Below are 23,984 nucleotides of genomic sequence, written 5' to 3'. Positions count from 1 at the left end.
TGAAAAATGTGTCTTTTATTTTTACTTAAAAACTGAAGGAACATTTTGGCCAACCCAATATTATGCCCTGAGCAAGAATACACTTTTCTAGGTTAAACATAACCAGTTCCTTAGTTTGTTAAACTCTTCACCTTCACGCTTACCTTCTCTAGGTAAGTTTTCGTTTGCCAATGACACTTTGAAAATAATATTCTAAGAATCGAATACAGTACTCAAGGTGTGGTCTAATCTACAAAAGAGGTCCAATTGAAGCTGGGTCTCCAGGACATAGAAGTATAACAAAGGAGGTCAGACCCCACATGACACTCCCCTGACGAGAAGAACCTTCTGAAGAGGAAAATACCTTTGATTTCTTCAAACCACCGAAGCAGAGTAGAGTCCAATTTGTGACCAGAAAAGCGAAGGAGCTGGGGCCAGGACAACTATATCCTGACCCTGGTAGCCGGTAGAGACCAACTGTACCCTGACCCCGACCACCAGGTGTGTGCAAGACAAGCCCACCCGAAGCCCATTCAGACATCTCCTCGTTGTAATTGGTTCCTAAACACATGAAAGTCCTCCTCTTGAGACAAAACACAAAATATGACATGAGACCTTAGGTAGCCACCACTCCTGGGGGACTGCGAGGGAGTGAAAAGGGCTCATCCACTAGTCAGTCCCCTCAGTTATGATGAGAAAACAAGGAGATGATAGTCGACTGCTTTTGCTCAGCTTCTATAATAGAGAATTGCTGAAGATTTTTTAAAAAGAAGATGATCAGATTGGCATTTTGGAAAAAAGATTCTGGTGGTCTGGAAAAGGATGGACTAGAGCAGGAAAGCAAGAGTGTCAGGGACATCAAGTGAGAGGGTTATTTAGATAAAGCAAGACAATGGTAGCACAGACAAGACAGATTTTAGAGAGGAGGGAACGGGAGAATTTGGTAGGAGGTAGAATTGATAGAATTTGATTAACTAAGTGGGGGAACATGTGGGAAGTGTCTAGCATGACTTAAACTTCTGTTTTAGGAAACTGTACGATGGAGGACTATGAAATTAGCCGAGACAAAGACAACTAGAGGGGCTTCTGAGGAAAGATAATGAGCTCAATGGGTTTTTTTGTTGTTGTTTGTTTTAATTTTTTATTGGAGTATAGTTGATTTACAATGTTGGGTTAGTTTCAGGTGTACGGCAAAGCGAATCAGTTATACACATAATGAGCTTAATGTTTTAAATGATGACACTGATGTGTGTGTCTACAGGACATTTCAGGGGAGTACCTGGTTGGCTGGTAGAGATAGGGACCTGAAGAATATCAAAGAATTGGAAAAATAAATAGATGTGAGAGTCACTGGTGGAAAAGTGAATGTGGAATTCAAGGGAAAAGATCAAAACACTCCTGGATACTGGGTAGAGCAGTATCCCTCCAAGTGCAGTCCACAGATTATCTGGACGAGAATCACCTTTATCCTGGATTAGAAGCCCAGGATGGTACTAGAATTTTTGACATTTTAAAATAAAATTTAAGAATAATTCTGGCAAAAATTGGAGAAGAGGGACAAAGATGAAACCATGGGGAACCTAAAGGCATTGGAGAGAGACAATAAATGAAAATATGAAAGTGGAGAGGTAATAAAAGAGTTGTAATAAAAAAGTCAAGAGAGCAAAGTAAACGTCATGATTGCGTCTTTTAGAGGATGCAGATTACCTGCTATAATACCGTCCATCTGCTCCAACGCCGCAGCCAACATGTCACTTGCATCACTCATCATTTTGCTATTTGTCAAGGGCAAATTCCAACCTAGATCTCAAAAAATAATGATGTTATCATTACATCCTTAAATGACACATGCTTCCTGGCAGGTTTGATAATTCAACATCAAATTATAACTCCACCTAGCAGTCAAATACAGAGAATTTGTGAAGTATTAGAGCTGAATTAAATGAATCATTTAACAAACTATGACCATTCATCTGCCTACTGTACTGCAGGACCACATGCTATAACTGATCAGTTAATAAAATAAGTACAATACAGTTCTTGCACCCACGGTGTTTAAACTCCAGTAGGATGGTTTCCGTGCTGTACTCTGTAGAGCTCTGGGTCTCTGTGAGGTCATCAGAGGTGGCTGTGGAACTCGGCTCAGGGCCATGAGGGATGCTACATAGATAAGACTTGTTCTTTCTGCACCAGCCCCACCTAATCTCTGCTCTCTCAATTTTGACTTTAATTTTTTTTTTTTTTCCACAATAGGGAATTACCGTAAGATCTGTCTAAGAAAATGGTTCAGGAACATATATAATAAGCACATACACATCTACTGGTATTTTGCAACGTAACAATAGCTATCATGTACTGAGTGCCTACAGTGGTTCCGACACATTAATATAAATTATCCACAATTCTTTATCATGAGAGGAACCCTATAAAATGCATAAATTCCTCTTCATTTTATAAATTAGATCAAAGATGTTTGTTGATCTTCGCCTGAAAAGACAGCAAGTAAGTATAACAAAAACCAGTTTACAAAAACCAGTTTTTAAACTAGGTCTGTCTGATTTCCACTATAATATTAAATTTTTGTTTCTCTGATCCTATCTCACAGATAGGTTTAGGCTGAAATTGTGTCACAATCTACTCACTCTTTTACCAGTTTAAAAATAAAATGAAATTACCCTTGCAAAAAATTTGGTCATTAACAGGAAAAAGGTAAATTATGTGATTTTCAATATTAATTAATACATTTCAGGTACCAGCTAAGCACCCACATAAATTCTCCCAACAGGCCTAAGTAAGGCTCTTGCTACTTTGCAGATACTGTGGTGTAGCAAACACCTGGGAAATAAAGGATATGTTGCTTAAAAGAAACCTTTGCCCTCTGTTTCCAAGTAACCAGGTCTTACCGCTTTATTTTTGCAAACATATTTACAGCTCTGATAAACAGCTGCTTAGATCAGTTCTCTACTGTGCATTCACTCTAATAAAATGCCCTTTAATCACTGTGAAATCTTACTTTGATTTTATAGTATTCATAGATTTCATCTAAGAATTTCCCAGAACTTCACTCCCTTCAGAAGGTATAAAATATCACTACCATTTTATGTAGAAATACTACAGCATAAAAATACCCAAGGCACGCATTTACAGTCACCCAGGAATCAGGGGGTTAATAAGCTAGGTTATGAACCTAGGAGCTCTCAAAAATCTACTTGCACATTTAGCTAGTGCACAGTCCAGGGAGCTGGGGCACAGATTTAATGATCACGCTTCAGGGTGGAAACCTCAAAGCATGAAAATTGAGAACACAAAGGATTAAGCCAAAGAGTGTATGGTCCTTGAATTTTATATCATTAAGTGGCTTACATTCCCTTTCATTTTAAAAGATGAACTTCAAAGAGCTCTAGATAGTACCTAGATAGATACTATATATATATATATATATATATATATATATATATATATATATAAAAGAGAGACAGACACATGCCAGGCTCAGCTATAAACATGGGGAATGCTGATAAAATAAAATAATGCTCACTTTAGAAAAGCTCTCATCACCTCACTAACTTAGAAAAACAAATATTCGTCTTTGTTGGCAACTATAATTTGTGTAGAGCAGGAACACTTTTCCAAGAAAGACAGGTAATTATCTATTTCTTCTCTATTCTGTTAAATGTACCTTTCAAATTCTATGACGTGGAGATATGAGAACTTAGGCCATGCTTTTCAAAATGGTGGTGAAGAACCAATTTTTAAAAAAATTTCCAGTTTGTTAGAGACCAAGTCTTTGTTTAATATAATAAAATACGACAACAACATTAAAGTGTTATAAAAGTTTATAAATGCTTACTCTCAATCTCTATGCTTATCACATAGCAGCCTACATGTAACAGTAAGGACAAGACAGACAGGAAACACAATTAATAAATATGTATGTAATATGGCAAAGGTGGTAGGTGCTAAAGGAGAAAAATCGAGCAGTTATCCTCAGGAGATCAGAGGGTCAGGAATTTGGAGAGGTTTGCAAATTAAACAGGGTGGTCAGGAAGAATGACAGACTCAAAGACTTCTTTAATAAATTAAAATTAGTTAAATATAGGTGGTAGCTCAGTGGTATTCCAAGTGTAGAATTCTTACAAATTGATTAAAAAAATGGGAGAGGTGAAGTCACGAACAGACATATAACAGAAGAGGAAACACTTTCAGCCAATAAAAATATGAAGAGATGTTTAATGTTATTAATAGTCAAGAAATTTAAGATAACTATGTGACACCATTGTACACCCAGTCAGCTGGCAGAAAGATTGGAGAGCACCAAGTACTGTAAAAGGAGGTGAATGCACAGAATCTCTTACAGAATGGTAATGGGAATGTAAAATGGGCTAAAATTAAACATTTACATTCATTTTCAATCTAGCAATATTTACCCCAAGGTATATAACCATGAGCAATACACAAATGTTCACAGTAGGACTTGTCACAAGGACAAAAACGTGAAAACAACCCAAATGTCCATCAATGTGAGAGGAGATGAATAACCTGGTATATTTACACAATGTAACTGCATACAGTTTTCAAAATAAACTAAAACAATGCAAGTGTAGTTTGGACAAATCTATGCAATATAAAGGCAAATAAAAAAGTAAGTCTCTGGTTAATTCAGCAAGACTTTTTATAAAGTTAAAAACAATTAAATACAAATATATAAATACACACACATATATTAGCAATACATATAGATTCAATATAACTATACAAAAAGAAAAGAGGGAACGATAGTACACAATTCAGGATGATGGCTGCCTTAAGCCAGGGACGTAGAGGGACAGAATGGGAAAAAGGGTTGCAAAGCTAAATGAAGGTTACTGTCAAGTTTTTGAATTAGGGATGGACTCAAAAGTTATTATTACACTATTAAAAATGACAAAATGGGAATTCCAGTTCTGATAATAGTGGAATAGATTGTATTGGACTTACTGTCCCACAAATAGCAATACAAAACACTGGATGACATATAAAACAATTTTAAAGAAATTGGAGAGTGACCAAAAGCAGGTAGAAACTATGAGGAATTCAGCTCTTGAGTAAAGGGAACCATAATGAGTGATATTCACATTTATACATCTTTTCACTTGTGGGCACTCCCCCGTCCACATGATGCAGAGTGGTTAGGGCTTATGAAAAAAATCACAGTCTTAATGGCTCGGTGGATAAAAGGGGGTAAAGTTCTTACCTTATGCACAAAGGTGTTTAATACTAATTCATTGCAGGCTGTGATAAGAATATATAATATAATCCATTAAAACTATAAAATAAAAAGACAAAGTAAAAAGCCAATTGAGTTGATGAAATAGGCTACTAATAAAATCCTCATTTAATCCAAAAGAAGGCAGTAAAGGTGGAACAATGAAGAGATGGGAGAAAAAGAAATCAAATGGCAAATGGTAGATAAACTCAATCATATAATTTATCATTACATTAAATATAAATGGAATAAACATTAATAAAAGTCAGAGATTGTCAGACTGGTTAAATCCAAAGACACAGTAAGCCTGGGAAAGGAGGAGTGGCTATATTAATAGAAGAAAAATGACTTCTAATCAAGAAGTATTACTAGAAAGAAAGAGGGGTATTTTATAATGATAAGAGTCAATTCATCAGGAAGCCCTAACAATCACAAATGTTTTTACAACTAATAACAGAGCTTCAAATGACAGGAGGCAAAATCTGACACAATTAAGGGAGAATTACACAAATTCTGTCCATTTATATTTAACGTAATTGTTGATATGGTTGGATTTAAGTCTACTGCCCTGCCATTGTTTTCCTGTTTGTCCCATCTTTCATTTGTTCCTCCTTTTCAACCTTCTTTCAGGATGACAGACAAGGCAGGAAAAAATTCAGGAAATAATACAGATGTTAGCAACACTATCAATTGTCTTGACCTAATTGAATTTATAGAACAAAACATCCAAATGCAGGGACTTCCCCAGTGGTCCAGTGGTTAAGAATCCGCCTTCCAATGCAGGGGACGTGGGTTCGATCCCTGGTTGGGGAACTAAGATTCCACATGCCGCAGAGCAACTAAGCCCACGCTCTAGAGCCTGCAAGCCACAACTAGAGAGAAGCCCGTGCGCTGCAACTAAGACCCAACGCAGCTAAATAAATAAACAAATATTAAAAAAAAATCCAAATGCAGAACATACATTCTTTTCAATCCACTTGTTATATTCACCAGGACAGGCCATGCATGTATACAAGGCCACAAAATAAGTCTCAATAAATTCGAAATGGGCATTAAAGGACTATATAGAAGAGTAAGAACAGCAACCTGAAGTGGTAAAGCACTAATGCTAAGAATAGAGCTTCCATATTTATTAAAAGTCTGACTTGCCCATGGCTTAAGCTACTTTAGAGGCAGCCTCACTTCGTGAGCATCTGTGTTAATAAGGCAATGTCAATTTTCATGCCTGGGTCAAAGTATTTTTAAAGGCTAAATAAAAGGGTTCAGAAAATCCCATGCTCTATAAAGATTTTCCTATATCTGCAGAAACATTTCTGAGAGGAAGATTCCCCTGCGCATTCTCACATACTTAATATCGACACAATGGAATATTACTCTAATACAATGGAAGAGTACTCCACAATGAAAAAGACTGATACATATAACATTATGTTGAACCAAAGAAGTCAGGCATAAATGACTACGTACTATGTGATTCCTTTCATGTGAAATCCAAAAATAGGTAAACTATGGTGACAGAAAGTAGGAATTACTTGCAGGAAGCGGTGAATGATTGAAGGAGATACTGGGGACTTTCTGTTCAATATCCTGATGGAGGTGTTGGTTATACAAGTTTATACATTTATCAAAACTCATCAAATACATTTAAGATGTGTTCATTTCACTGTATGTTTCACCTCAAATTTTAAAAATTAGGATTCAAAACGGTTGTTAGAAATAAAACAATATTTTTGAAGGAACCAAATTAAAAAATGGGTGAATATAAGTAGGCTATGCATGGCCTTATAATGATAATATATCATGAATAAAGGATAATGAATAACCCAATTATATGCACCTAAGATCCAAAATAAAACTCAGAATAACCAGTTTCTTTTGTTCTAATTCTTTGCTTACCCAGAAAGCTACTGATTGCAATTTCATCTTTTAGGTGGTCAAAACCATTTAGGAAGTAAAAACTTTATCATCCGATAATTCTCACACGATACCAGATTTATTTCTGGATTGTAAATAGCTACAATGGCTTGCTGAAGGAAAAGGCACCAGAAAATACAACTACCAACAACAACAAAGGAATGGGGTTTGCAAGATTGTAGTTCAAACTGGAGAAACCCCTGATTTGTTTCAGACATCAGCTCTGCTTGCAAGAGTCCTCAGTTTAGTGGTTTCCTATTCGGATGGTTTAAGATAAAGAAGTTAAGAAAAGCCTTGGAAAAGCAGTCTCCTGGAGGTAACATTCATATTTTATAGTATGGGTTTTAAAAAAAAAATGTAAAAGCATATTTTGGATATATTTCAAGCTTGGCCAGGATCCATTTAGAGCAGATTTGAATAAGGTAAAATACCAGGGAATGTTTCAGCAATGGGTGTGGTGGCTGAAGCATTGGCAGAAAACCATACTTTTTACAGGGTTGCTGACTAACTGATGTTTCAGGTCAGGCCTGCTGCCCAGTCTCTCTGGAAGGAAGGGAAGGAAAGGAGGGAAAGAATGAAGGAAGGGAGGGACGGAGGGAGGAAGGAAGGAAGGTTGCAAGAAAATTAGAAAGTCTGTTTCTAAACTTTGGTGAGAATGACATTTGTCCTAACTTTCTCAGCTTTCCTTATGTAAAATGTTTTAAGTTTGAAAAAGAACTTCGAATTCCATGCTCAGAGATGGATACTAAGAGGCTTAAAAGTTGAAATCCCTTCAGTGAAAGAACATTTACACACGTTCAGCTAGGCTGGTGGAGCATCGAGTTATTACTTGGTCATTATGAAAACAAAACAGTTTCATATAAATTACCCAGAGATCTCTCACCAATTTTTCCCCCAAGATGCTCACTAGGGATGTCAATCATTATGAGATGACTTCCCATGTAGGCAGCGATACAATCTTAGCAAAGCAATGTCTTGAAAATTGGAGTAGGAAGGACTGTGGAGTGGTGCTCAAGGTGTGGGGCCTGATCCGCAGCAGCCTCAGCATCCCCTGTGAGCTGGCTCAGATGTAAATCCTTGGGCCAAGATCTACTGAGTCAGAAAGTCTAGAGGCAGGGTTTGTACGAGCTGCCACGGGATTCTGACACGCTCTCGGTCACTGTGCTAGAGCACAAGAGGCCCTCTTTCCTCTCCGGACAGCGAGCCCCACCCAGAGGAGTTGCGAACTGCCTACCAAGGGAAACAAGGGCACAGCTCCTCTCCCCAGCTCCTGCTTCTACTTTTGATCTAAAAATAACAGCTCTGAAGAAGCAATTCAGGTTTTAACCTGAAAAAAAATCTCTCCCTTTAAACTTCAACTACTCAGTCATTATGTCTGGAACTTTTTAATATTCTTATGCAATCCTCCTTGCTTTCTGGTTCTCTGCTATGTATCTGTCATCACGTATTTCCTCCTCCACACTGTATTAGTCCAAATCCTTTCACCTGCAGTCTTCTCTAACATCCCTAGAAAATTAATTCAGAATCACCTGAAAAGGGCAACATGGTAAGACATCGGGGTCGAGGGGGCAGGGGAAGTGTTGAAAAGAGTGGGGATGTTGGCAGCAGGGGTGACATCTAATGTCACAACACACATGTAAAAAGTTTGTCAAGCTGTAAAAATAAGTATAATATTGATGCTATAACTGGAAATTTGAACACCATGCATTTGACAATATTAAGGAATTATTTTAATGTTTATGTAATAATAGAGAGGAGCAAAATATTAATGGATGAAACGGTATGACACCTGGAATTTGCTTTAAAATAATAAAGGAGAAGGGAATAAGAGTAAAGATATAGATGAAACAAGATTAGCCATGATTTGATAACTGTTGAGATGAGTGATAAGTACATAGGGTAACACTATACTATTCTGTCTACATTTTTATATATTTGAGATTTTCCATAGTAAAATATTTAAACTTTTCCATCCATATCTTCAGACAATAGGATTTGCAAACACCCTTGACCCTGATATAATTGGCTTAAATATTTTATTTTTCTATCATAACCTCAAGCATACCAAGGGCTCACAAATATTTACAAACCAAATAAGAAAGTACTTGTTATTTTAACCACCTGCATAAACACAAACATACGCTCAGAAAATGGAAGAGCCTCTCACAGAGAGATGTAAGGCAGAGCATAAAAGAAGGCATGTTAATGACTGTGTATTAGAAAGAGTTACTTCTGCTCACAGAAATGAAGAGCCACAAAAGATGGTTAAATTTTCAACTAAATGAAGCAGCAAGGAAAATAGGCTAAAATAAAAGGAAACGAACCTTTTGGCTCTATGCTATTGTTATGTAGGAATGATAACAAGAAGGGAGTTGATTTTTTTTTTAACATCTTTATTGGAGTATAATTGCTTTACAATGGTGTGTTAGTTTCTGCTTTACAACAAAATGAATCAGTTATATATATACATATGTTCCCATATCTCTTCCCTCTTGCGTCTCCCTCCCTCCCACCCTCCCTATCCCACCCCTCCAGGCGATCACAGAGCACCGAGCTGATCTCCCTGTGCTATGCGGCTGCTTCCCACTAGCTATCTACCTTACGTCTGGTAGTGTATATATGTCCATGCCTCTCTCTTGCTTTGTCACCGCTGTGACAAAGGGAGTTGATTTTTAAAGTTCGTCACAATAAGCCAAGATCTTTTACTTCTTGAATAAAAGGATGTTGCTGCTATTTGAAAAACTGATGTGTATTAAATGCCAGTAAATCTGAAGATCTAGCGATAAATGGAAAGGATGGCCCATTTCCCTCTAACTACTATTATTAGCTATTATGATGACTGCACGAAATTATGGATTTGCCCAAGGTCACTCAAGAAGTAAGATTTCAGTCCAAAACCCAAGGATGCCTCTCACTCAATTCAACAGGTATTTATCAAACAGCTATTATGCCCTGACCAGGACCACCAACTTTGACCAGGACCACCTATCTCATATGCTTCTAGTCCCAATTATACACCACCCCCAGGACACCCACCCCTGCCTGCCTCTCACACTGCACAGCATACCCTTCTCTGAACACACCCTGCTCTCTTACCTCTGTGTTGTCACTTCTCTCCTTGCACCACCCCTTCTAAGCCCGGGGACACATACTTTCAAGACAGCTCAGGCATCCTTTCCATCCATCCACACACTTTCAAGACAGCTCAGGCATCCTTGGGCCCTCCCGGAGCATCCTGAGTATGACTTCATGAGACCCTTAATCTTACAGTATCTGTCTCCTTGACTGCGCTGTGAGCTCCTTGATAATAGAGACTGTATTTCTGATCTCTGCATCCCCAGTGTCTCATGTGGTGGACATCAAATGCTTGCAGCACAAATGCATATGCCCCGGGAGCTCCTCAAACATGCACACTGTCTTGTCATAACTATTCTTGCTCCTATACTCCCTGTTTTGGCAAATAGTGTGAGCTTCCTCTTAGCTGCACAGGCCAGAAACCTATCTTCTCACCTTAACTTTTAAGATAAATTTGATCACTGCTATCACCCTTGCTAGCTACAATCTCATAAAATGAATTTTCATGCTCTTCAAGAGGTTGGTGAACCAAATTCATTGTGCTACTCTGGAATGATGTTATTACTCTTATGAGTTTGCAAACTTAGTTCCCAATATGATGCAGAAGCATCAGGGGGCCTGAGCAGGTTTCAACTTCTAATTTTTCTAACCTACTCTAACCTCTTCTTTTTAGGTCTTATAACCTGAGGACTCATCTCTCTCCTATTTTCCCACCCAGGGCTACCAACCTAGTCTTCGTTGGCTAAGAGATAAGCAGTTCTGGGATATGTGAGACCCAGAATTGCACCCCTAAGGAGGGCAGGGCTGGGTAACAGCTCCTCTAAGCTCTGAAAGGGAGGGAATGGGCAAGGTGCCTATATATAAGCACCCTCTAAAGGAGTATGTTATAAACCCCTAAGATTAAAAGGTAGTGAAAAAGTTTAGTAGACTATAATCAACATTTATTTTAATAAAATAGAAGACATCAGAACATCTCACAAGAAATAAAAGTATTATTTGTGAAACTTTTGATTTGGTTTTATGTATATACCTGCCTGCAACAAATACTGACTGAAGGCCTACCATGTGCCAGGTCCTGGAGGCAGAACAGTGGAAAAGACAAGCAAAAAGGCAAATCACTCTGCCTTTAGGGAGCTGACATTCCAGTTGTTTCAGCGCACACATGCGCACTCGTGCATGCGTGCACGCGTGTATGTGTGTGTGTGTGTGCGTCTGTAGGGACACGCATGCATATGGACTGCATCATGATGTAAGAAAGTGTATCTTACACTGGGTCAAAAACATCTGAAAATTACTTCTTTCTCTAAAGTGGTGCTATTTAAAACATGGTCTATGGGGCTTCCCTGGTGGCGCAGTGGTTGAGAGTCCGCCTGCCGATGCAGGGGACACGGGTTCATGCCACGGTCCGGGAAGATCCCACGTGCCGCGGAGCGGCTGGGCCCATGAGCCATGGCCGCTGAGCCTGCGCGTCCAGAGCCTGTGCTCCACAACGGGAGAGGCCACAACAGTGAGAGGCCCGTGTACCGCAAAAAAAAAAAAAAAAAATGGCCTATGAACTGCTGCTAGTTCACCAACTGTTATTGGTCTACTATGAGATAAGTATAGAAATTGAGAATAAGCATTCAGAAAATTTTATAGCAACTTGACCTTGCTGTGATATCCAATTACATGACAATTTTGCTGCCAAACCCAATTATTTTAAAATTGAATTTTACAAAAAAGAATCCATGATGGATTGGAATAAGAAAAAAAAACAAAAAAAAAACAAAAAACCTAGTCCTTCACCAGAGATGGCTGGAGAAGCACTGCTCTGGAGGACACACTGGGTGGGGTTCTGGGGAACAGGTGTGTACATGGTACTTTAATTGGGAACTGCAGCCACGGAGCACAGACAGAAGGGGTGACACATGCGCAAGAGAACCCCAACAAGTGGGGAGTACAGTTCAGGTTTATTCTTTTTCCATACATGTCAAATGATGACAATAATTAAATGAAAAGTAGAAAAGTGTTAGCACTGACAATGATGATTTATGGCTAAATTCAGAAGAAGTGAAACAAAAAAACATTCGTATTAAATTAACATCAATGGCAGTCACACACAGGCATACCTCATTTTAATCTGCTTCACTTTATCGTGCTTCACAGATAGCAGTAGCTTTGTATTTTTTTTACAAATTGAAGGTTTGTGGCACCCCAGTGTCGAGCAAGTCTATCAGCGCCATTTTTCCAACGGCATTTGCTCACTTCATGTTTCTGTGTAACATTTTGGTAATTCTAGCAATATTTCGAAACTTTTCTAATTATTGTTATATTTGTTATGATGATCTGTGATCAGTGATCTCTGATGTTACTACTGCAGTTGCTGTGGGGCACCATGAACAGCATCCGTATAAGATGGAGAACTTAACAGATAAATGTTGTGCGTGTTCTGATTGCTCCACTGACTGGCCTTTCCCCCGTCTCTCTCTCCTCGTTGGGTGTCCCTATTTCCTGAGACACAACAATATTGGAACCAGGCCAGTTAATAACCCTACAGTGACCTCTAAGTGTTCATGAAAAGAAGAGTTGCACATCTCTCACTTTAAATCAAAAGCTAGAAATGAGCTCAGTGAGGAAGGCATGTTGAAAGCGGAGGTAGGCTGAAAGCTAGGCCTCTTGTGCCAAACAGTTAGCCAAGTTGCGAATGCAAAGGAAAACTTCCTAAAGGAAATTAAAAGTGCTACTCCAGTGAACACATGATGATAAGAAAGTGAAACAGCCTTATTGCTGATATGGAGAAAGTTGCAGTGGTCTGGATAGAAGATCAAACCAGCCACAACATTCCCTTAAGCCAAAGCCTCATCCAGAGCATGACCCTAGCTCTCTTCAGTTCTATGAAGGCTGAGAGAGGTGAGGAAGCTGCAGAATTTCAGTCTGAAGTTAGCGGAGGTTGAAGGAAAGAAGCCCTCTCTATAACATAACGGCGCAAGGAGAAGCAGCAAGTGCTGATGTAGAAGCTGCAGCAAGTTATCCAGAAGATCTAGCTCAGATGATTCATGAAGGTGGCTACACGAAACAACAGATTTTCAATGTAGATGAAAGAGCTTTCTATTAGAAAAAGATGCCATATACAACTTTCATAGCTAGAGAGAAGAAGTCAATGCCTGGCTTCAAAGCTTCAAATAACAGACTGACTCTCTTTTTAGGTGCTAAAGCAGTTGGTGACTTTAAGTGGAAGCTAATGTCCATCTACCATTCTGAAAATCCTAGGGTCCGTCAGAATTATGCTAATATCAACTCTGCCTGGGCTCTATCAGTGAAACAACAAAGTCTGTGACAGCACATCTACATATGGCATAGTTTACTGAATATTCTAAGCTCACTCTTGAGATCTACTGCTCAGAAAAAAAGATTCTTTTCGAAATATTACTGTTCACTGACAGTGCACCTGGTCACCCAAGAACTCCGATGGAGATGTACAATGATGTACAACATTAATGAGATTAATGTTGTTTTCATGTCTGCTAACACAGCACCCATTCTGCAGCCCATGGATCAAGGAGTCATTTTGACTTTCAAGTCTTATTATTTAAGAAATACATTTCCTAAGGCTATAGCCGCCATAGGTAGTGATCCCTCTGGTGGATCTGGGCAAAGTAAATTGAAAACCTTCTGGAAAATATTCACCATTCAAGATGCCATTAAGAACATTTGTGATTCATGGAAAGAGATCAAAATATCAACATTCAGAGGAGTGTGGAAGAATTTGATTTCAACCCTCCTGGATGACTTTGAGGGATTCAAGACTTCAGTGGAGGATGTAATTGCAGATGTGGTGGAAACAGCAAGAGAACCAGAGTTAGGAGTGGAGCCTGAAGATGTGACCGAATTGCTGCAATCTCATGAGAAAACTTGAAGGGATGAGGTGTTGCTTCTTTTGGTTTAGCAAATAAGTGGCTTCTTGAGATGGAATCTGCTCCTGGTGAAGATGTTGTGAAGATTGTTGAAATGACAACAAAGAATTCAGAATATTACATAAACTGAGTTGACAAAGCGGTGGCAGCGTCTGGGAGAATTGACTCCAGTTTCAAAAACCAGTTCTACTGTGGGGCTTCCCTGGTGGCGCAGTGGTTGAGAGTCCGCCTGCCGATGCAGGGGACACGGGTTCGTGCCCCGGTCCGGGAAGATCCCACGTGCCGCGGAGCGGCTGGGCCCGTGAGCCATGGCCGCTGAGCCTGCGCGTCCGGAGCCTGTGCTCCACAACGGGAGAGGCCACAACAGTGAGAGGCCCGCGTACCGCAAAAACAAAAACAAACAAAAAAGTTCTACTGTGGGTAAAATGCTATCAAACAGCATTGCATGCTACAGAGAAATCGCTTATGAAAGGAAGAGACAATTGATGTGGCAAACTTCATTGTTGTCTTCTTTTCAGAAACTGCCACGGCCTCCCAGCCTTCACCACCCACCACCCTGATCAGTCAGCAGCCACCAGCATCTCACTGAGGCAAGAGCCTCCACCAGTACAAACATTACGACTCCCTGAAGGCTCAGATGACAGCATTTTTTAGCAATAAAGTGTTTTTTAATGAAGGTATGTACGTTGTTCTTTTTTTTGACATAATACTATTGCACACTTGACAGACTACTGTCTACTACACTACACCATAGTGTAAACATAACTCTTACATGCACTGGGAAACCAAAAACTTCCTGTGAATCACCTTTTTTTTCAATATGTGCTTTAACGCAGTGATCTGGAACCGAACCCGCAATACCTCAAATGTATACCTGTAAGGAACTACTTACATGTCTAACTACAATGCATCACAGCAGCAAAACACATATAATTTCTGATCTTCTCTGTTTTAATACAGCAATAAAAGCTATTATATTTTGCACTAAAATTTCATAGTTTGTCATTCACACACCATGGCCCAAAGCACACTGTATTTTAAAACGGAAGAATATTACCAGCATACCACACTGACTGGGAAAAGTGGTAAAAATTGTGGGCTAGGGAAGAGTTTTCTACAGAAATAAGACTAGAATAACTTTAAAGACTAAACTGTTTGTCTAGTAGGTAATTTCTATTGGTTTCTATTTCAACTGAGTGTCAGTTACACTCTTGGCTGTACGGTAAGTGGAATGTCAACATTTTATAGCATACATGCCTCTGGCCATAATCAGCAGTACAGATATGTCTTCAGCTGTTGCAGAAAAAGAGAATGAAAACCAGACCCCTGAAATTATACAGTTGAAAGTACAAAATATATTCTTAACATTGTTATTCACTCTTAAGATATTTAAAGACATATGGAAACTTTGTACAATTAATGAGGACTGAGCCAAGTAATAATAGGTAATATAATGCTTTTCAAGTTATTACTATTTCAGGTCTGTGTGAGTAGCATTAACTGCTGTCGTGGGAGACTGCTCAAGGGAAGGATAATGAGAATCAGGAAAGCAAGGCCAAAATTTATTTCCCAACCCAAAGGGTTGGCAAACTACAGCCCATAAGCCAAATCTGGCCCGCTGCCTGTTTTTGTAAATAAAGTTTCACTGGAACACAGTCACACTCATTTGTTCATGTAATCATCTAGGCAGCTTTCATGCTACAGCAGCAGATTTGAACAGTTATAACCACAAAGCCTCAAATATTTACTATCTGGCCCTTTGGAGGAAAAGTTTGCCGACCTCTGCCCCAAACCCTTTCCTGTTTGCTCATTTTCCCATTGATTGAACAATATTTACTGAGAACCTATAACATATCGGGCACTATTCTAAGTGATGAGGGTATAGCAGTAAAGGAAAAGAAAGAAAATGGAAAAGGAAAAGAAGTAAATAAAAAGTTGTTGCTCTGATGAAGCATACATTCTAATGGCAAGAAGCCATAAACAAATAAATATTTTAAATATATAGTAAATCAGATGGTGAGAACTAATTTAGGAAAAACAAAGCAGGGAAAGGGGATAAAGATAACATTAGCTTACTATGCATCAGGCACTGTTTTAAGTGCTTTTCGTGTATTAATTCATTAAATCTTCACAATAACCCTACTGACATGATATTAGGTGATAAAACTGAGGCACAGAAAGGGCACCCGAGTCATACAGCTCTAGAAGATGGATTTGAAACCAGAGCCCATGATCTTAATTGTACATTCTGCTGGCTCTTTGTGCAAAAAGGGAATGGCAGGGAGTTACTGTTTTAATATGATCATCGGCGAAGGCCCCACTGATAAAATGACATTGAACAAAGCCCTGAAAAAAGGTGAGAGAGAAAATCATGTGACTATACAGGAAGAACTTCCAGGTAGCAACAATAGCCAGTGCAAAGGCCCTGAGGAAGGAGAGTTTCATGTATTTGGTATTTGAGGCCCAGGTGGGGAAAGGGAGACTGAGAAGGGGAATTTACATAGAGTGGAATGCACAGGGCTTAACTATATGGTTTGATGAGTTCTGACGAATGCACATACCTATGTAACACACCCCCTAACAAGATATCAACATTCCTATCACCTTGTCTACATCTTGATGGAAGAGCTAACAGAATTTGATACAGTGTTTAGAAAAAAGAAAGGACCCAAGCCCGTGGCCTAATCAATAGAAAGATGGAGTGGCCATTTACTGAGGCGACTAACCGTCCACTCCCAACCCAAGCATGACAAGCACTCCTTCCATCCACCAAAGGAAGGAAGCAAGAAGAACTATAAAATTATCATCCACTGAGAGTCATCCCCACCATCCTTTACGCTAAAGCCTAATGAAGTACCTGTATCTTGTACATGAAAGCTGTAGGTCATGGCAGACTACCCACGGAAAATCCACAACCACAGCATCAAGTACTCCCATAGCATTTTTTTTTTAACCTCTGTTGCCAGGTACCATATGGAGCCATTGGTTATCTCTACTAGACGCTATATTTAGCTAAAGAAAAGGGATGTCTCTGGCAGGTAGGCTCACCTGACTAGGTCCGTGGAATGTTGTCTCTACCAGACTAAGCTTTTTAAGAATTAAGATCCCGCTCTTAATGATTTCTTACCAAGCTTAGCTCAGGGCATATACTCAATACAGGTTTCATGAGCAGACGAATAACCAATTGCTTGTATCCATCAACACAAAATTATTCATTAATCACCACCAAATGTGCTATAGAGTATTGCATATTAAAGAACAGTACACTAATGGACTTGTTTGGCTCCTTTATGTCTTAGATCATCAACCTAGATTTTTGTTTTCAGTTTAATAAAAGTGCTGGCAACCCACAGCTTTCAGGAGAAAAGGAATGGGGGAGACAGAGAAGAAAAGTGAAGTAAAATATGTTCAATTGTCTTAACAGGAATTTGAAAGCTCGCTTTCACCGTAGCTATATGCTGAATGCCTAGTGTTGGGCTACCAATAACCAATTTAATCAGGATTTTCCGTACTTTATCCGGTAGGACTAGTGCTTCAAAATGACATGGCTAATCCATACATTCATTCGTACACACATATACATGTTTATTCAAAGGATATTTATCATTCACCCACCATGTGCCAGTAAATATTCTAGGCACTGAGGAACTTTCATTCAAGTGACCATCCCCAATTTCTACCTTTGCTTTCCAACAAAGTCCACCTCATGGACCTGGTTAGGTGGGCCTATGTGCCAGAGACATGCCTTTTCCCTAGCCAACTTCAGCATCAGTCTTACTTTCAAGTGGCAACCCCGAACTTGGATATTCTAAGTGATTGAGGTACACATTCTACTTAACGTAGTGTTTGCTTGAGCTTAAAAACAAGGCAAAGGAATAATATACTTGTATATACATAAAAAATATACATTTTTACTATGTACTCATCAAAATATACTATTTTTACATAATATATTGATAAAAATACATATAGCATTTGTATATTTGTATAAGTATGAAACTATACTTTTTTACTATGTAAAAGTATACTTTTTACGTTTTTGCTGTTTATACCATGTGTATTGAATGTCTTGGAATTATCTTAATCTCAGGATGCCTTCAAGTCCTGCCTTCTGTCAAATAGTAATACAGCATGAAAAATGTATTTCTCCTTATGAAACTCCTTGCTGTGTCTCGATTTCGTTGCACCGAGCACTGCTAGAGGAAGCTGGGTTGGCTCCACTTCAAATGCCTGCTATCTAATCTCGAATGGGCGCTTAATGTTACTCAACAATCCTTTTATTCATCATTATTTCCCTCCCTATCACATTCCTCATAATGGCTGTCTCTAAAAATTCCTACTAAACTCTCCCCTAGTCTATTCCTATTCCTGCCCACCCTTCATCTCAGTAGATTACTTCACACCCTACCTTACTGAGAATCCCAGGGAACTCTCCTCTATCTAAAATTTCTGTACATACTTACTTGCCTGTTCCCGGCTCTTAACCCTCTGTCATGGGAAAACTCTCCACCGTGTTCTCGATACCATCCCAACCTTTTCCATATTCACCCCCTCATTCTCTCACACCTTCAATCTTTTCTATTCATCTGTTTCCTTCCACTCCACCAATAAACATGTTAAAAACCTTCTAGACCTAAAAATCCCACCCAAAAAACAAACGAACAACTCTCAAATTCTTTCCGTCACCCTTCGTAAGTTACAGATCTACCTCTGACGCTTCACAACTGTCCCAGGCCTTCCTCTGCTTAGAGACAGTCAACAGCTCATGTTTCTGTAAATAAAAAGAAACCAGCCAGAGACAGAACTTCTGGGGTAGATATCTATGTTTTAAAGGAAAGCTGAGATGGTTGATAGCCTTACTGATATATTTATTTCTTATTTAGTAGAAATTTTATAATATTCCACTTCATCTTAACAGTAAAGATTACTAGGCCCATTCACACACAGTCAGAAAGGGCCTTTGACCTTGGTCTCCTTCCACATTGCTGCAGGCTCATAGACATACAGATGATGATGCCATGCAGTATCTAAACAGCCCCAAATTCTGCTTCTTGCAGGGATGGGTAGTTTTATTAGCAGATTGCTGATATTATAGAATATGCCTAAGAAGAGACAAAGCCTGACTCATTTAGTAGAGAGAGGAGAAAAGCTCCCATTCGTCCTGGTCTCCTAGGCTAGGAGAAATGAAAAATAGGTTGTGTCTCAATGCCCAGAAGCCTAACAAGGTACATACCAGTGACATTAACATATAACATGCTTGGGAACGGGGGAAGGAGCAAGTTTAAAAATACAGATGGGGCATACAAGTGTGACAGGAGCCAGGGGTCTACAGAGGGAGAGGCTTGGCAGATAACCTCCATCTTCCAGAAACTGGGAAACGCCCTGAGGAGAAAAGGAAGACATCCTTCAGCTCAAGAACCTACATATCCAAAGGAATCACTAGACAGTGTCAGAATGACCTGCCAGAAAATTCAGCTGTAAACTCCTGGAATAAACAGTCAGCCCAAAGCACTGGAGAGCTGTGAGTGTCAAAACCACTCAGCTAAACAAGGCTTATGTGGCAAATAAAGGCTATGCATGAGTGGTGTAACCAAAACAAGCGTCAAGTAAAAACACACTACAGATCAACATGTTACAGGATGTTAAATCCTCCGAACGTGGAATGGGTTAGATGTTTTACAGGTCATGGACTTGGGTGGAAAGGGCGTGGCCAAAGCCCCCTTATTAAAGGTGCTGCTCTCATATCTATTTTCATTTATCTAACACTTTCTGGCCTAATGACTCATGGAATGTGAATGAGAGAGTGTACTGTTAACTGCAGAAGCAACACTGCCGACACTAAGGTGCTCTGTTGGGTACCGAAAAAGGGTGAAAATTCAGCTAATTTACAGATTTTCTTTGGTGATTTAAGGAAGATTCCAAAATAAGTATAGCTAGATTGCTGAGGCTCATTTGTATCAAAGCTCAACTATAAGTGCGGTTCCTCAGAATGTGACCTCATGCGGAGAGGGGATCTTTACAGACATAACGAAGTTAAAATGGGATCATTCAGGTGGGCCCTATTCCATTCTGACCGGCATCCTCATAAAAAGGGGAACTTTGGACAGACACATGTGCATAGATGGAAGATGATGTGAAAACACAAGGAGAAGACGGTCATCTACAAGCCAAGGAGAGAAGCCTCGAACAGATCCTGTCCTCAGAAGCCTCCAACCCTGCCAAACTCTGATTTTGGACTTTCAGCCGCAGAACGGTGAGAATAAATTTCTGTTGTTTACGTCATCCAGTTTGGGGTACTCTGTCGTGGCAGCCCTAGCGAACTATCACAGGTGGTGAGGCCTAGGATGAGGTGCTGGGCTGTGACAGCAGCAGATTGACCATCCGCCAGGGATAAGGGGACCCATGATTACAAAGGTACAGGGCACCCTAGGAGGCAGAGTTTAGAGCTCAGCTGGCCTGAAAGGCCCAGTTTGAGTTTTCTAAGATTGAGTTTTCTAAGGCCGTGATGTGCTGGCCATGTTACGCTCTTTTCAGTAACAACATTCAACAACCGCCCTTATGATCCAGTAATGAATATGATACACTAATTCAATTAGATACAGCATATTCAGCAATTGCCATGTCATAACAAACACTTACAAAATGACTGCTTGCTCCCAGATTCAAATTCTTTTCCTACTGAGAGACCCAGCAATGACCTGCAGGGAGCGTCCATTAGTCGTTTGAAATTACAACGGTATCAAGTATGCATGGTTGTTTTTCATACTTTCTTATACTCCCCCCCAAATAAGATTTAGGCACTCCCATACATCTGAAAAAAGACAAACACCCCCTGAATATTCAACACTGACTTTAAAAACAAGAAACAAAACTGCCCCCAAATCAAAAGCAAAATTATCATAATACGTAATATGTCTTCAGTGTTTGTTCAGGGAGAGGTCTATGCTAGGATCCTGGCAGAGGACACGTGGATATATAACATGTACATCAAAGCAACCTAGGATTGAGGAATAGTTCTGTACCAACAATGAAACTGCTTAATAAAACATTCAATTTAGATTTGTATTAAGATGACTCATGCCCAGCAAGAATTAGGTCTCCTCCCATCTCTTCTGCTGCCAGCTCCTAAATACTTCAAGTCATTTTTCACAAGAGCAAACACATCGTATGAAAGAATGCCACGCCTCTCTGATGAATTGGAGGCCCTCCTCCACACAGGAAAACCGCAGTAGTCTTGGGGCTTTACGTGTTCAGTTTCAAACTTAGACGCAAGCTGACAGCGACATTCTAGATTGTAAATCACTCCTGATCTTCAACTATGAGATGAGGCTTCTGATCAGGCAGCACAGATGTAACCATGCTGGCTTAGAAAGACATGTACATGTTATCCTGGTCACGCAAAGAACAATTTCTATAGCTCCGCGGTAAAAGCCTTTTCATATTTACAATTCTTATTGAGTCACTGGGCTATCAGGAATTTCCAGAAGTTGTCCAATATTCTGCTTCTAAATACGACAAGCAGACCTATTTTAATTTGGAGGTGAACCAACTGACATCTTCAAGTCAGGGTCATCATTCTGGCTGTGCAGGTTGTGTCCTGTACAGGATGCCCTGCCCTGGTGAGTGGAGGCTGAAATCCAGCCTGTTTCAGCCCAGGTGCTGCATCTCCCTTGAGGGCCACCATTTTCTAATTGCACAAAAGCTCTCTAAGGAGCAGTGTCACATTCACCTTCTCTGTGGATACCCTTGGGATACAGGTCTATAGTCACCTCAGCAAAGAGCAGTGGTTTTATGCTTAGTTCAGGAAGTAACACAGTCAGTGGGACTGGAGTTTAAAGAATAAAGGGGAGTGGCTCAAAATGAGGAGACGTTGGCTGGGGCCATGTCATGCAGAGGGATGACATTGAAGGGTCTTAAGCATAGCGATGACCTGATACAACTTGTGTTTCTAAAAAAAAGTCTCTCTGGCTTCTGTGTAGATAATGAATCAGAGGGAGCCAGAGAAGGTGTGGGAAGGTCCGTGTGAGAACTGGTGATGATGATCACGTGACTGAGCATCATCACTGGTGATCACGTGATGACAGTGAAGTGGACAAGCTATACTGGGAGATGGAATTGATGGGACTTTGTGAATGATTAGATGCAGGCTTAAGTGTGAGACGGAAGGAATAATGTCCCAGATCACGTCCAGCCTATGACACAAAAAACTGGCCAGAGGATGATGCCATTTATAAAGACCACTGCAGGAGGAGCAAGTTTGAGGGGTTAAGGTCATGAGTTCAGTTTTAGAGTTGAGATTCCCATAAAGCAGTGGGTGAATAGTCTAGTAAATGCTGGTCCTCAAAGATGATACAATTTCAATCAGGGTTTTGGAAGTTCTCTGGGCATATGATGAATACACGTTTATAGTTCTCAAATTATTCTCTATGACCACATTCCTGACCCCGCCCCCAGGGTATTTTTGGTTTGATCAGTTGCTCTGAGTGTAAAGAAATCTCAGAAGAAAAAGGGGAAAAGACAGCCCAAGTGGTAGGCATTCTAGGCCACATAACATGTTGATGGCCATCTCCTTATCCATCTTGCCCCTGGGATTTCTTCCAGTCTTCATCCGTGGATTCTTGATAAATCAAGACACCAAATTCATTAACAGCAGTGAGCCTCGGGGTGTGGTTCCCAGACCAGGCAGCATCAGCAGAAGTTGGGAACTTAAATGAAAATTCTCAGGCCCCAGCCCAGACCCACGAAATCAGAAACGCTGAGGGTGGGCCTCGGCAACCTATACTTTAACAAATCCTCCAAGTGATTCTAATGCACATTCAAGTTTAAGGACCACTGACAAGAATCAATCAGGTTTCTTTCACGTGTTGCTTCCTTATTTTCATAATTCTTTTTTCCTGTTAAAATTTCCTTGGCACTCCAAAATCATAGTCAACATCTAAGTAAGGCTCCTTCCCCAGGTGATGCCGTCTCCCTTTTGGGTTGCACACTATCTCCCTCAAGGTGCCTGGACACCCAGTTTTGTCTCCACTAACCTGAATCCTACCCACATCCTTGAGTCAACTGTGGGTGGCACTGCCCTCCCGCTCTGAGCTCCCTCACTTCATTCCATCTGGACCACTTGGAATGCGGCCTTGTGTTATAAGCTACGTTAGCACCTTCCCAACAGGATCCTACCTTTTATGTGAGTTCACCATAGTGTGTCTAATATAGAGAGAAAATCCAATCAAATCTAAACAGCTGTTCTGGATCAGTGTTTCTCAAGGTGGAGTCTACTGGCAAGTGTATGTTGAGAGGACAGATTCTAAGCCCCAACTCTAGTCTATTAAACTAGAAACTTCCGAGGACAGGAAACTGCATCTTCAATGCACATTGAAATTCCATCACCCCTGCTGTAGATGAGATTCATCTTGTTAACTACAAACTTAGATGAATTGCTTCTTGAACACAAAACACTTAACTAAGACCTGAACTAAAATAAAACAAAAAGACAAGAGCTTATCTTGTTCCTAACCTGTGGTCTACATCTTAAATGTATCCTGCAGACTGTAAAGTTTTAAAACAATGGTATCACACTTTGCCCTCTACAAATACTGTGGGATAATTTCTTATCAGGTGTCTTCCCCAGCCTACACTTATGGAATTGACTTTTCAGCCCCAATGAATTTTATCTTTTTATTGTCAGTCCAGATACCCGGGCCATTTAGAAGATATCCTTTTCATCTATTTCTCTTAGAAGTATTTATTTGGAAATTGTTAATGTGTACCTTAGCTTCAACAAAATGTAAACATAGAAAATTAGGTGTAAAAAGAAAATACCAAAATACCTGCCAAAAGGCAAAAGACATTATTTATAATTAGTGACACATCTTTCCACAGCC

At 39.8% G+C, this 23,984-nt stretch overlaps 1 protein-coding gene across 24 annotated transcripts in view; it reads right to left on the bottom strand.

Moving 5' to 3' along the window:
* PPFIBP1 (PPFIB scaffold protein 1) overlaps positions 1-23,984 on the bottom strand; it is a 178,522-nt gene that overhangs the window by 67,109 nt on the left and 87,429 nt on the right. For 16 of the 24 annotated variants that reach the window (XM_089920424.1, XM_089920407.1, XM_089920410.1 and 13 more), the window contains one exon: positions 1,687-5,284. In XM_089920424.1, coding sequence (XP_089776550.1) covers positions 1,687-1,750 — 64 coding nt within the window. In that variant the 5' untranslated portion in view covers positions 1,751-5,284. Of the gene's footprint in view, positions 1-1,686; positions 9,657-23,984 lie in introns of those variants that run through there. The other 8 variants (XM_089920406.1, XM_089920416.1, XM_089920408.1 and 5 more) reach the window with 6 other exon arrangements.

This window comes from Delphinapterus leucas, chromosome 11 (genome assembly GCF_059928025.1).
Source record: "Delphinapterus leucas isolate spDelLeu-1000000601 "Yukka" chromosome 11, BTC_Dleu_Yukka2, whole genome shotgun sequence".
NCBI classification, from domain to species: Eukaryota; Metazoa; Chordata; class Mammalia; order Artiodactyla; family Monodontidae; genus Delphinapterus; species Delphinapterus leucas.
This window is presented reverse-complemented; position numbering and strand designations above follow the sequence as displayed.